Source organism: Protobothrops mucrosquamatus, unplaced genomic scaffold (genome assembly GCF_001527695.2).
Source record: "Protobothrops mucrosquamatus isolate PMUCROS unplaced genomic scaffold, P.Mucros_1.0 scaffold78, whole genome shotgun sequence".
NCBI lineage: Eukaryota > Metazoa > Chordata > Lepidosauria > Squamata > Viperidae > Protobothrops > Protobothrops mucrosquamatus.
In genome coordinates this window covers 2,389,411-2,404,745 of record NW_015386455.1, presented here as the reverse complement: position 1 = coordinate 2,404,745, position 15,335 = coordinate 2,389,411, and the positions used below count along the sequence as shown (strand labels likewise).

Genomic DNA, 15,335 nt, shown 5'->3' with positions numbered 1-15,335 from the left:
ATATCACACATCATGAGGGCAGAAAAAGAGATACAAGGTAAGAAAGAAAATAATGGAATGTGGATAAAAGTTTGACCAAAGCAGGTCTGCCTGTAGTTTAGGAGGAGAACATATAAATTAAATTATTGTATTGGGACAATATGGATCCTGGAACATTTTGTAAACTACCTAATGTGTAGAAAAAAGATAAACTAAGACAGATACAGTGACTTAGACAGAAAAAAAAGTTTTCTGTTGAAATCATAATTGAAATTAAATTAATTGTAATTGAAGGCATACAAGAATAATTAATTGGGAATGAATCAGTTTTTTTTTAAATGAAGAAATATGTTAGAAAGGGAATGGACAGATAAAAAAGGTGCTATCTAAGGGGAAAGTATAAGTGATGAAAGATTAATAAGATGTTAGGTTAAGTGAAGTTGTAGCAATATAGTGAACAGCCTCATCTTTACCTCTTTCATCTGTGGGCAGCTGATTTATCACATCCTATTAGATGAATCAAACATCTCTCTTCTCTTTTCATTTTGCTGTTTAAAAGCATTTTTTAAAAAATTATGGCTGCTATGATGATATCACCACTTGTAAGATGCGAGGAGCTCCGATCATGCAATAGTTAGAAGGCAGTCTTGTAAGCTAACTCTGCCCACAGCCAGGAGTTCAATCCTGACCAGCTCAAGGTTGACTCAGCCTTCCATCCTTCCGAGCTTGGTAAAATGAGGACCCAGATTGCTGGGGACAATTTTCTGACTCTGTAAACCGCTTACAGAGGGCTGTAAAGCACTATGGAACAGTATATAAGTCTAAGTACTATTACTATTAGAACATATTTTATGATTTGATCTGCATTTAGGAGAGTGAATTGGAGGTCAGCCTCCCTAAATCCCATAGGTCCATTTGTGGACTTGCTTTCTCAGAATAAAGCTTTGGATTTTCTATGTCATATCTAAGTATTAAAATAACTATGTATAAAGCAATGAGATCTTATTTATCAGCCTCCTGTAAATAGTAGCCATGCCCAGACAAATTTATAGTCTGTTATTGTTTCATAACTTGCATATAATTTCACTTACAATTAGATCATGCATGTTTTTGCATAGCTTCATGATTCTTTCACTATTTATTTTTGGAACTATTTGTATACTGTATATTTTCTTGACTCCAGATAGCTTACTGTCATAAAAACATAATAAAAAACTAATCAAAAGCAACTAATGCAACATAAAACTCTGCCCACTGTCCATCTAACTGGTATTTTACTCACCAGAAGCTTTGAGGAAAAATGTGATTCTATTGCTGGTGGACCACCAAAGCTGGTCAAAGGTTCTCCTTGCAAAGTGTTCTACCTGCTACTCTTGCAAGAGGTGAATCCAGGATAATATGTAGGTTGTATGCCTGCTCTTACAGGAAACTACAACCCATCAAGAACTTTAGATGGAAAACTTTTACTATTGCTATATTATTTTAACTTAGCTACTTTTAAGCAACTTTTAAGATTCCATACTTAGAATAAGCCGTTTCATATCTAAATAAAATATTTTTAAAATAACCTTTCTAACCTATTAACTGTTTCACTTAGGGCAGAATTCTAAGTTGTTCTTCCTACAGGGTATAATATTTTAATTTTATTTATTTATTTATTTATTTATTTTATATGCTACCCATCTCATTGATGAGGAGACTCTGGGCCTTATCCTGCCTCCCCATGTGTGGTTATTTGTGCTAACTTTAAAATGTTTCTTTAATTGTATTGATATTTTATATTGGTAAATACATTACATGTAAACACTTTATAAAAATGTATGAATTAGTATAATTTCTGTCTACCAGGATTTTTTTTTAAAATACCCAATCTATGTTTCAGTGGGAGGGTTTTTACGGGTGTGTTTTTAGAACAGGCCTGTTATTTAATTTGATTTTAAAACAAACTAGTTATTTATTATCGTGGTTTTTAGTATCGCCTGTTCACCGCCCTGAGTCCCGCAAGGGAGATAGGGCGGTATATAAATTAAATTAAATTAAATTAAATTAAATTAAATTAAATTAAATTAAATTAAATTAAATTAAATTAAATTAAATTAAATTAAATTAAATTAAATTAAATTAAATTAAATTAAATTAAAAAATAAATAAATAGTCTACCTTCCTGGGTAGCTCCCCGATCCAAGTACTAACCAGGATCAGTTGTTTCAAGCTCAATGAATTTATGACTGAATAAAGAAAGAGCTAATGAAATAGGGAGCAAGAAATATATGAAACCCAGAATAGTTCATGCTACCTGCTTTGTAATTAGAGGACAGAAGGTGATTGAGGTGTATCTTCCCATTTCACCAGAGTCAGGCAGAATGATCTTGACTCACTTTTATCATTGTCAGAGAGTTAGTGTGAGGATTTAAATGGAAGGTCTACACACCAAACTAATTTGTTTTTTAAATAAGTCAATAATATAAAGTAGACAAATAAAATATACCTTAAGTTTAAAGTTGCTTAAAAACAGATTTTAAATTAAAAAAACATACACTGACCTGGGATAATGCCAATTATTAGTAAATATTAGAATGTCATTTATGTGAATATAAACATTTATATGAAACACAGTGCGGTATAATATATATTGTAACATATATTCAAATATTCATGTTAATAATACCAAATATTATTTGCTAAAACATACTAAAATCATTCTGTTTTATCTTTCAGAAAAAAGCCATCTGCACCAGTGTAGAAGCCTGAACAACTATTTCATGATGAACATAAATGATGAAGAAAATATGAGTAAGGTGTACTCATTGTGGTTTCTGCAGGGTACTTCTGTTAAATCCCCTTTGAGAGAAAACTTCCCTTCAGGTTTTTAATGAAATGAGAAGGATTTTTCCTATTTTTGTTGTATGAAGTAAGATACAGTTGTCAGCATTTAAACATAAGGGGCAGTCTCTGGAGTGTGCATTAGTACCATTGAATATGTGGTCTATCTACTTCACTAAATATTTAGTTGCTTTGGTTTGAATGAATATTCAGAATGGATACTCACTGACAGTTAGGTCCCCTTGAATTTGGTTAACTTAGTTTATGTATTTAGTTAATTATATTTCATATTTCTAGACCAGGGGGCACTATGGCTTAGCCTTTAAAGACGCTGAGCTTGTCAGACGCTGGAAAGCTGACAGCTTGGGATTGAGACTCGAATGCCATACAACAGGGTGAGCTCCTGTTCCTCCCCCAGCTCCTACCCACCTAGCAGTTTGAAAGCATGCAACTGCGAGTAGATTAATAGGTATCACCTCGATGGGAAGTTGACAGTGTTCTGTGTGCCTTTGGCATATAAACATGCTTGCCACATGACCACATTGTCTTTGGACAATGCTGATCTTACTAGTTCCATGTCCTTAGGTTGTGTTGTGCATGTCATATAAAAGGAACTTTCAGTTTTATGCTCTATCATAAAAAATAAAACTTCCCTTGAAGTTACAAAATAGCTCTCTGTATCCTGTCCCCTGCATGCAAAATTTAATGTATATTATTCATCTTTATTTTAAAAAGTGAATTTTCTGAGTACTGTGTGTGTGTGATGAGTTTTGTATATTACTTTTGACATGCCAAAAGAAATATTAAATATATATCTTTTAGATTCTAATACTAAATAATATATTTAACTGATGGCTACTGTTCTGTAAATATGACTGCCCTCCACTTGTCAAATGCTGCAAAATACAAGATTTATTAAAGAGAGATCTCTTATTACCAGGGAAAGAATCATATATATTTTCTGCAAAATCAATAGGCTCATGATACCACTAGGTTTTCCAAATTTTTTGTATGTGTGTGTGTGTGTCTTAGATTTAAGTATTAACATTGAATTTCTTTTGTTCAATTATATATCACTAGATCTTTCTATGTTACAGCATAATGGTAAACTAAATTTATAAGTTTAACTTACCTGTTAAAATTCCATTTATGAAAATGTCTCATTCAATATTAAGAGAAAGGGGTTGCAAATAAGTCTAAAATAGTGGAGAGGAAAAAAGACTTTTGGAGGCTAAATAAGGTTTGTATTTCAACACAATTTCCTTTTTTAAAACTTTAAAATAGCTGCCTATTGCTGTTTTTACAATTAACTTTTATAATGATGTTGTTGCTACTATTGTCCACTTTGGTAAGAAATTATACTAGAAGAGCAGGTTCTTATTTAGTTAAATTTTCTAATCATATTTTAAGGTTTACTATGACATTCAGCAATATGAACTAATGTTTGTTATATGCGATAAGATATAGTGACAGCATTTAAGAATAAGGGGCAGTTTTCTGGAGTGCAAAATAATTCAGAGCAAAATATTGGTAAATGATTGATTGATATTATTAATAATTATTTAAGGCCCAAGCAGTGATTGATGGGAAAATAAGTATTTGGAACATATCAAATCCATACTGACAGTATTGGAAATTTTAAAGAAAGCATTGAAAGACCTAAAGCTTTTAGTATTGAATGGGATTTGAAAGATGAATTCTCAAAAAGATATATTTGGGAAATAATATTAATTTATCAATTCCAATGCATAAAAAATAAAAGAAGGAGCAGTGCAATAAAAACTCCAGATTTAGTATTGTAATATTTACATTTTTTAAGAAATAAGAATGATTTTCTAAACAGGAAAACTTCAGAAGTCTGTGATGTTATCATTGTGTATATAGGATCAGATTGCAAAAATAGTTAACAATGACTAACTGACAGGGTCATGTCTCCCTGCGATCTATGCTTTTATAGAAGGGAACAATTTGCACTGGAAATTGTTTGCTTCTGTTTATTCATGCCGAGTTTATATTTAGGAATTTACATGTGTAGTTAGAGTCTATTGAGGTGGAGGACAAATCAAATCTTTCGTAGATATATTGTATTAGGGCTGACCTTGTCTAGGCATCTTGCTAGATGTGTCTTGGCCTCATTCTGTTGGGCTATTCCTGGATTCCTGCCCTGTATTAAATGAAAATGATCTTAAATATGGGCTGTTATTAGAAATGTTGAAAAGATAGTTAATCTCTCTTATTTATTTTAAAGAGACTATGGGCATACATATATGTTTTTCATCTTAATAGAAAGCAAATTCAAAAATGTTTTCTAATAGACTTGGAAACAACTCAAATTGTTGAAGGTAAAGGCATTCCTTTGGTCCAGTGATAATCAAATTCACATATTTGAAGGTCCAGCTTGAAGCAATCTGAAACTTCCAAAACTATTTGATTGTAATTTTTAATGGGACAGAAAAAATGTTCTAAACATGTACAGTCTCCATAAATATAATGCTCTAAATGTTTTATCTGAATACCGTCTTCTATCAAATTGTCCCTTGAGGTAAAATATAGGATATAGTGAAACATATTACAAAGGAAATAGTTTTTAGAAATACGAAACTGTTTGTAACTTTTATTTTGTTTGCTTTTATTGTAAAAGTATTATTACTTGCTTTTTAATTTGTATGTTTTACCAATCTCTTTCTATCCAGCTCCTAATTTTCTCTTCTTTTGAGCACCGAAAGGAGTAACCTATCAAGCTTTTGTTGGAGGATGTTATAAATGAAAATTTAATAGCCATTCCATCAGCTTTGTCAACTAGGTGAAGTGGTGTGTGCATGTTTTTAATTGCTAGGTTTAAAACAAGTTTAAATGTTATCCAGGTTTAAAACAAATTTAAATATGTTATCCAGTCATGATTCTGCAATAGTTTGTATGTATAGCAGGCATTTAAAAAGTTCTATCTTTAGAATATTTTTCTCCAGCAAAGCAGAATGTTACTTTTCACTGGATTCCTTGCAGCATTTTGCTAAATCTAATTTAAAAATGTGGTGTCTATTTTTTTTTAAAGGCAATGAATTACTGGGTTATAATTAAGGCTTTGACATTTAATATCTTGTTTTAACAAAAGAATAATAGCATAGAAAGTATTATTTAAAAATCATGGAAAATTACTGTCTACATTACTATATATAGTGTAAGTATAAATTCACATCATTTTTGCAGTACGGTAACTTGAAGAGAATTGTTGGTAACCCTTCGCAGCATTTAAAGGCTACCTAATTCAAGTTTCTATTTTGAACTATTTAGTTAATAGATGTATATCTGACTTGACAGGATACATCCTCAAAATAGGTCATATGCTGTCTTTTTGTCTGCTTGCTCAATTTCACAGAGCAACTGGTGACAGAGCAACTTTGTGCGATGCGAGAGAGGACACTTGAGCAGCAGAAAGTGCCCTAAATTTTCTTCATTGGGACTCATTTTTTGGAATTAAAAGGAGCCTGCTTAGCATTCTTTCTGTGCCCTCATCTGCCTACAAATGGCAAGATTACCAGAGCTGATAGAGCTACAGTATGTAAGAGCTTAACTCATGACAATAGCTCTGGAATGAGTCAAGAAGCCAAATTGTCTTTTAAAGAATTGCCATTAAGTGAGCTTTAAAAAGCATGAAAAGGGAGTTGCAGTGGGAGTAGTATGTCCTACTCTTCTTAGGAAGTACTTGAGGAAATAAGAGGATGTGAGCTATCTCCTGCCCAATAATATTTAACTAATTGTTTCCCTAATGACCTGCCTATATTGCATGCTCTTGACATCTGCCTTTAAAAAATAGTCCAATTTTTCTGCTAGTTCGTGTAATCTTTTTATTCTTTTTTATGAAGCCTTTTTAATATTACTCAGTTGTTCACATATATTTCATTAGTATAATTCTAACATTCTAGTCCAGTCTATATACTATCATAATAACTTGTGATGTCTGTGTTGGAAGGATCTTTCCTTTTATACATTGATTTCCAATTTGGGGTGACAGCTGAAAAATTTTTGATACTATGTTAAATTTACACATAATTACTTTTATTAATTTTATCTAAATAAGGTATTCTAGTTAATGTTAATTACTTCATTTCACCCTAAGTTCATAATGATTTATATGTTTTCATGGTCTAAAACATATTCTAGCATTGGCTGATAGTAATACTAACTCATAGGAAATCAGTTGGGTAACTAAAGCTTTATTTTTTTTTTCATGCCAGATATATTGATACTGTGACACATTCTTCTTCTTTCCATATTCTTTTCCTTATAGCCCCAAAGTCCTATATTCCTGTATTCCAGGCATGAATACAGTTCCAACATGTTTTGCTCATTATAATTTGTCCTGCAGTGGTAATTTCTGTTGCACAGAATAGAGTGGGGATTACTATTTATATAACTGAATTGTATTATTTACCCTTTCTCAGTCTGATTATATATCTTTGCCTCTTAATACCTACAGATTTGCTCCTAATCAAAATAAATTGCAATGTTTTTTCTTATAATATACGAATTAACAGCAGTTTATAATATTCAGGGATTCTAGGGATCCAAATTGAAAGGAAATGAGTAGAAATAATGGCTGTGTTTGAAGTAGAGATGGGTAAATAAGTATGAATGTGGTCATGTCACAATGGCTTACATTTATAAACTAATTCATTCTGTCAAATTTACTCCAAATTTGTTTTTTAAAGTAATCACAAAACCTGGGAATTTTCATTTATAATACTCCCCAACACACCCATTTTGCATCCATCCTTCCCTAAGAAAGAGTATTTAAGGAGGGGATGGTCAGGTCATTCAATGGGAGTTCTGGTATCGGTTTGAAACTTTGTCCTGTCGCCACCTGAAAAGGAGTGTAGCCCATGCTGGAATGCACTGCATTGTTATATGCGACCTCTGCAAATGGGAGCAGGTTGGTCCAATTGTCCTGCTGGTAGTTAATGAAGCAGTGGAGATACTGCTCCAGTACTGAGTTTGACCAACTGGCCACATAACTTTCAATGTCCTTTTTTATTGATGATCACCAGAACTGCCGTTTCACCAGGTGCAATGTTTTTACGAATCTGAAATGACCAGTTGATTTTGAATCGTGGCATAGCTGCATGAATGTCAGTCTCTGTATGATGACCCAGGGCCTCGAACGGAGGCAAAGCAGTCGGCTGGCAAGAGAAACAGTCCTTTAATCACTGCCAATGTTCCCCAAAACCTCCTACATATGCTGCAAGAGTACAGCCGAAGCACACACACATGTTCCTTTCAGCTGCCTCTGGCTAAAGGCAATTGCAATACAGCCAGAGAAGTTTACAATGTCCTCAAGGCAAGACAGATAACAAGAAAACAAAACAGAAACATAATGAGTCCTTTTAACTCTCAGCTTGCCTGCAGACTGCAAGGAGAGACTCAGAGATGCAGTCTGTAGTCGTGAAGCAGGAAACCAACTGTCTGGAATTCAAAGTGTCCAAGTTAAACAAAGACAAGAGCACAATTCACAACTATCTCAAGGTACCACGTTTGTTCCCGGCAAATGCCCCACCCCACAGCATCTCCTTAAATCTTATTCCCCAGGTGTGCCTTGTGGAGTGGGGCGTGACGCTCTCCTCCCAAGCAATTGAGCCTACCTCCATTGTTCTCTCCTCTCTGCTCTCCTTGCTCTAGGATCAGGTGGGGGTGCCTTGCTCCTCATCTGAACTCTGCCTTCCGTGTTCCAAACCTGAAGGGCCCTGGCCTGCCTCAGCCTGCTCCTCCCTACAGTCCTCCGAAGCCACAGACATTCCCTCCTGGGCCTCAACAGGGTCCTGTGCCGGCTCTATTTCCTCCTCTGATTCAGGCTCGGACAGAGGCATGACACTCTGGCTCTTTGGGATGTACAGCTTTCCTCCAGCCCATGGTAACTTGGTGCATAGGTTCTTGTGGCTTAGGAACCATTCGTTGGTTTCTAGTGGTTTTTTGAATTCAATCCCTGCTTGGCTCGCTAGGGGCTTTTGAAGTTTGGCTTGTGCTCAGGTGGTGACTTGTGCTGCTTGTGTTTTGTTGGCATAAGTGGGTCTGTTATTTCTGTTTGGTGGCTATTGTACTGAGGCAGTCTGGACAATACATCCACTAGGAAATCCCCCCCCCCCGGTAAGTGCTTTAGAGTGAAATTAAACCGGTGGAAATGTTGCGACCATCTCACTTGCTTAGGGGTCAGTTTCCTGGGTGTTTTTAGTGCTTCCAGGCTTTTGTGGTCTGTCCACACTTGGAAAGGAATTTTGTTCCCCTCCAGGAAGTGCCACCAGGTTAGAAGTGCCTATCGGACTGCGTAAATCTCCTTCTCCCAAACTGCCCACCTTTGCTCTGCCTCTGTGAGTTTCCTTGATGTGTATGTGCAAGGCTGCAATTTCCCTTCATCATTTTCTTGTAATAGTACTGCCCCCACAGCCATGTCACTAGTATCAGCCTGAATTATGAAAGGTTTTTCGGTGTCAGGGTGCCTTAGAACCGGCTCTGCGGAAAATAGTCTTTTTAACCTTTCAAATGCAGTTTGACATTCTACTGTCATATCAATGGCTGACTCAATTTGAGTTTCTCCTCCCCTTTTGTCTTTAACAAGTTAGTAATTGGTAGTGCAATCTATGCAAAGGAAGGGATGAATTGCCGGTAAAAGTTAGCAAATCCAAGGAAACTTTGAAATTGCTTCTTGGTGCGGGGCAGAGCCCATTCTAGTACAGCTCGGACTTTTTCAGGGTCCATCTTTATGCCACTCAGTGAGATGCGATACCCCAGGTAATCAATTTTTTCCTCATGAAATTCACACTTAGACAGCTTAGCATACAGTTGAGCTGCCTGGAGTTTTTTCAGCACAGTTCTGACTAATTTCACATGTTCCTTTTTTGTTTCAGTGAATATCAGGATATTGTCCAGGTAAACAAGCACCCCCTTATACAGGTGCTCTTGGAGCACGTCATTTATTAGTTGCATGAATACTGTGGGTGCCCCTTGAAGGCTGGAGGATAAAACCCTGAATTGGTAACACCCTAAGGGGCAATTGAAACGGTTTTCCACTCATCCCCTTCTTTAATTCTAATCCTGTAATACACCTCTCTCAAGTCCAGTTTCGAAAAGATTTTTCCTTTTGATAGGTGTGCTAGCTTGTCCTTCATGAGAGGGAAGGGGTATAGGTTACTCTCGCTCACTGCATTCAGAGATCTATAGTCCATGCAGAGGCGGAGAGTCCCATCTTTTCTTGAAATAACACTGGGGCTGCGGTCTTTGGTTTCACCGGCTGGATGAAACCTCTTTCCAAATTTTTGTCTATGAACTTTTGCATTTCCTTGAGCTCCCGTGGGCTCATGGAATATAGTTTTGGCTTCGGTAATTTCGCCCCTGGGAGGATCTCGATGGAGCAGTCCATGGGTCAGTGAGGAGGCAGTTCATCAGATTTCTCATCGCTAAACACTTCAGCTAAGTCCCTGTATTCCTCTGGGATGTCTTGTAACTCCTTTTCCCCTCCCACCACTGCTCTTTTGGAGGGGCTTCCCCTGTTTCGAAGCTGAATCGGGGGTCTTTACTGTACTGTACTGTCTGGGAATCTGAGTTCTCTCGTCCTCCAGTCCACCCACAGGTTCCACTTGGCTAGCCATGCCATGCCTAGAATAAGGGGGCACTCCATGCCAGGGGTCACAACAAACGTTATAGTCTCTTCGTGATCCCCTAGGGTGAGCTGGACAGGCAGTGTGGCAAGTGTGGCTGGTGTCCCCCCTGCAATGGACCCATCTAATTGACCAAGTGAGATCGGTTTCTTCAGCCTCCTCACTGGAATTCCTAAGTTCCCCACTAATTTTGGGCTTATGAGGCAACGGGTACATCCAGAGTCTATTGTTCTGAGTGCCACTCTCTCGGACATTCCGAGGCTAAACAGTTCTACAGTTCTGGTGAGGAACGCGATGGGTCCACTTACCAGGGCTTCGTCCTCCGAGTTGTCATCTGACGAGTCGGGTGGCTCTCTTGATGCTATTGGAGTTCCCTTTCCCTGTTTGGATGGGGTGGGGAACTCAACAACCTCCATGCTCCTCATGGCCATCTCCTTCGGCTTTATTGGGGTCTTTCCAGGCTTCCCAGCCGGGGCTCGGTCAAGTTTGTGGACGGGAGTGCGTGAGCAGCACTTGGCAGCGCGATGTCCTTCCTTCCCGCATTTGAAATATCCTGTCATTCTCTGGGTGGTTGTTTTGCTGGTTCACGGGGTTGCTCTGCTGGCGACTTTCACCAAGATCTCCCTCTGCGCTGTTGTCTTTTGGCCTGATCAATCTCTGCTTCCTCGCCTAGAATGTACCACTCTTGGAGTCAGTCTGGATCCCCTTGAGGGATGCAGACATTGTATAGGTCGTAATTCAGGCCATCCTTGAAATTTCTGATCAATATATCTTCCGGCCAGTTCAACTTGCTGGCCAGGGGTTCCACGACCACTACCTTGTCTGATGAGCTCTAGGATTGAGAACTGTATTGGCTGGGGTCTGCTAGGTGGGACATCTGCCCTCCATGGCAGGTTCTTCCTTTTCCGTTCCGATATCTGACATAATTTGCTTAGTCTCCAGTAAGGGTCTTCCTTCCGGGCTGACTATTACTGCAGATCCTGTGCAATGTCAGGGCCCACTTCAAAACCTCATCCCAAGAAAGCAGGACTCCTGGAAACAGTTTCTTTCCAAAAGGAACTTTTATTAGGAGAAGCTGATAGCAGGCATGATAGGCAGGATCTGAGGGCTTCCCACTCAGATCAATAGGTTAAACGAGTCCCAAGCAAAACCCACCCCAATAGTTCATCCGGTCAGGTTGAATGGGCCAATCCCCAGATGTTACGTCTGCTATGGGAAAGGAGGTGATAACCGGGTCCCATGCTTGTGAAGGTCCCATGCTTGTGTAGATGTTGTTGGGTCTTCGCACCTTCCCTTCCACAGCAAGAGATAAGCCAGATGGTCAGAGGCACATTCCTTTCTTACCCCAAGGTAATATCAAGGGAGAGACAGTTCAAAGAGTCAGCATGCAGGAACAGCGGAAAGGATACATTGTAGCAAAGCAGAATAACATACCACGGAGCCTTTCCCCCTCTCCCTCAGGGGAATGGCAGAATCGTCAGAAAAAAAGAAATAGGAAAGAGATGAGATGGATTCCCCACCATGGAAAATGGGTTCTGAAAATTAGTATAAAATTATCCTCTCTGTGTCTCTCTGTCTTTGTCTATCTCCCTCCCCCCTGTATGTATGCATGTGTGTGTGTGTGTGTGTGTGTGTGTGTGTGTGTGTATGTATGTATACATATATCTATATATGTGTGTGTATGTTTGTGTGTGTGTATAGTAATTTTCTCAAGGTAATACATTTATGTACATAATTTTTAAATTGAGAAATATCTACTCATGTCATGTCATGAGAGATTGTACTTTGATGGAAATCAAAGTGTGATGTATTTCTTTCTTTTATTTTTATTTAGTCTTATATGAATGCCAGGAGAATATCTTTCCTTCCTTTGAAATTCTTCCGCTTCCTTTCCATGCATTAAGTAAAACGTGGTTGCAGACTGCTTATTCTGTACTAGTCTATCTTTTCTATCTTTCATCCTTTAGGATTCCTGAAAGCAATTTTGTGTGTGTGTGTCATTGAAAGAATCAGAGACTATTGATATCTTCATTTTTCATGGAAATACAAATATCTTTGTCAGGGACTAGTTTCTATATAGCTCTATTTTCCAATTTTATACCTTCAGCATGCATAATAGATACTGAAGTTTCTAAATAAACATCCAATTAAAAGTCTACAGATAAATCTCTTGGTAGTTAGTTCTCCAAGCAAGCATAGTGATGAATATGAGAAAAATATTTTCTTAATAAAGGTGACTTTTTTTAAAAAAATGTGTGTCCTGAAATTTACTTGAAACAATTTCATACATCATAGGGACCACCTCATGCATTCAAGGGAGTGAGGTAGCAATTGCTAGCTGCACTCTAAAATGCCTTCATTAATACATTCAGCATTAATATGAAGGGAAACTTAATGGCTAGGTAAATATCCAGTTGTGTAGAGGAGCTGGTGTATATAAGGCTTCTTAGAGGAATCCTGAAAGTTAAAGTTTATAGGGAAGCTTGGTATCAAGACTACAATTTGAAGAACTAGATTGTCAGTCATTTTTTTCCCCAAAGGAAGAACTTTCTTTTTTGTGATAGAGATGAGCAAATAGCTTCTAAAAAGCTTGTCTGACAGTTTGTTTTCATTTTAGAATTAAGGATGTCATTTATAATATATATTTTAATAGCTTTTCTGCTTGCAAAATGAAAAATATTTGTCAATACTGAGTACAAAATATTTAAATAATTTGTGTATATGGTTAATAAATAACAATAATATTTGAGCACACATCACTTAACCAGTTGCAAAGGTAGATAAAGGAATCTCTAAATTTTACATTTACAAGGTCCTGCAACGAAGGCATTGTAAGTTACTCTTTCTGGGCACCACAGGTTCAGGCAACACTGATATTAAAGAGAACCGCAACATGGACAACATTCCACCTAAAGACGGGACTGTGCAAGGTGCCGGGGAGGGGAATCAGCTCCCTAATGGTGGAGGCACTAGCAGCAGGAAGCGGCTGTTGGACGAGGGAAGCAATGGCCATTCCAAGTTCCGCCCAAAGAAGAAAAAGAAAACTCCAGGTCCAGTGCTGCCCAAAAACGCCCTGATGCAGCTGAATGAAATCAAGCCTGGCTTACAGTACAAGCTTCTCTCCCAAACAGGACCAGTTCATGCTCCAATTTTTGTGATGGTGGTAGAAGTTAATGGGCAGATGTTTGAAGGTTCTGGCCCCACAAAAAAGAAAGCAAAGCTCCATGCAGCTGAGAAAGCTCTGAGGTCCTTTGTTCAATTTCCGAATGCATCAGAAGCTCATCTAGCAATGGGCAGAACTCTTTCGGTAAATACAGACTTTACTTCCGACCAGGCCGATTTCTCAGACACTCTCTTCAATGGGTTTGAAAATCCAGTTCAGTCTGAGCATTCCTTTTACTTGGAATCCAATGGAGATGGCTCCTTTAACTCCAGTGCAGATTTTAGCCTCTCATCCGCTGTGGCTAGTAGTTTTATCCAATCATCTCTCCCTGCCCCATCACCATATGCATCAACCAGTGGGAAGAATCCAGTGATGATACTAAATGAACTTCGACCAGGATTAAAGTATGAATTTATTTCAGAAAGTGGAGAGAGTCATGCCAAGAATTTTGTAATGGCTGTGTCAGTGGATGGCCAAATGTTTGAAGGATCTGGACGGAACAAAAAACTGGCAAAGGCTCGGGCAGCTCAGTCAGCTCTCGCGTCTTTGTTTAATATGCAACTGGACCAAACACCATCTCACCAACCTATTCCTAGTGAGGGTCTCCAGTTACACTTGCCACAGGTGAGAAAAAAAATATAGGGTATTCATGTTGCAAATTTTTACAGTGCTGGGATAGTTTTATTGTAATTCCAATTAAACATACCTGGAAAGCCACAAAATTCTCATATATAATACTACTAATATATTTCTGCCAGGTCTGTTAATTATATTTTGTGTATATTGCTATGGAAAAGTTATGTTTTTTGTTATTCCTGAGAATATTTTATATTGCTAAGAAAATAGGCATAGTAATCCTGAGCCTAGGTATGATTTGATCAATCCTATTTTTGTGCAAAGTGAAACATGCTTAGGATAGGTTGGAACTACTATTATAGTATTGTATTGTCATTATGAGCAAACATCATAGCAATGTTGTTTGCCAGAAAGCCATGGGTAAGTTGTATAACTTAAATAATGCCTTGCCAAAATCAGTTGGTAAAGCATGTAACTGCTTGTAGGTAAGCAAGACTGGAGATGACTCATCTAAGTGGTGGTAGTCACTTCCTTATAAGCATATCACTTTGTACGCTGCTACCAACACTGGTATTCAGTCATCCATTTTATCTTTTTTCTCCCATACGGTAGATGTGAGTAGCTGCTATTTCTTTAAATAAAGAATAGCTCTCAAACACATTGTTTCCCTGACTGCACATGGTAATAAGGAAGGACACTGCTTGTACCATCACCAGGTCAATTGTTCATTGACCATTTAGGAGGTAAAACTGCCCTGTCTCTGTTCCTAGATATATTAGATTTTGGGACATTTGGATCCCTTGAGGGTTACAGAATCCTATATTGCTAAAAATGGCAGTCCTCTGTATAATTTTACAAACATCACAATTATTCTCATTGTTTCTGTACTGCCTCTGAGCCAGTGCTTCAAATAATTTAACAATTGCCTTGCCTTCCCTCTGCTGTGGTTGGGGTGGGCTGCTTGGGGGGTCAGCTGGAGTGGGGGCAGGAGGCCCCAGCAGGGGGGCAGGAGCTCCCAGTTGTGGAATTGCTGGAGGTCCCAGCTGGGGAGGGGCAGGAGGGTATGGTGCGAGGGGCTGCAGGAGTCTCGGAATGGGGTGAGTGCAGGAGTGTGGGCGGGTCAGCAGGTCCTGGCTGGGGGAAGGTGA

The 15,335-nt window shown here is 38.1% G+C and overlaps 1 protein-coding gene across 1 annotated transcript in view; it reads left to right on the top strand.

The window, feature by feature from the left end:
• Positions 1 to 2,711: 2,711 nt before the first annotated feature.
• Positions 2,712 to 15,335, top strand: part of ADARB1 (adenosine deaminase RNA specific B1) — a 37,881-nt gene continuing 25,257 nt past the window's right edge. Inside the window, exons 1-2 of the mRNA XM_029283407.1 lie at positions 2,712 to 2,772; positions 13,307 to 14,235. Of these exons, the coding sequence (XP_029139240.1) occupies positions 2,742 to 2,772; positions 13,307 to 14,235 (960 nt within the window). The 5' untranslated portion in view covers positions 2,712 to 2,741. The remainder of the gene's footprint in view (positions 2,773 to 13,306; positions 14,236 to 15,335) is intronic.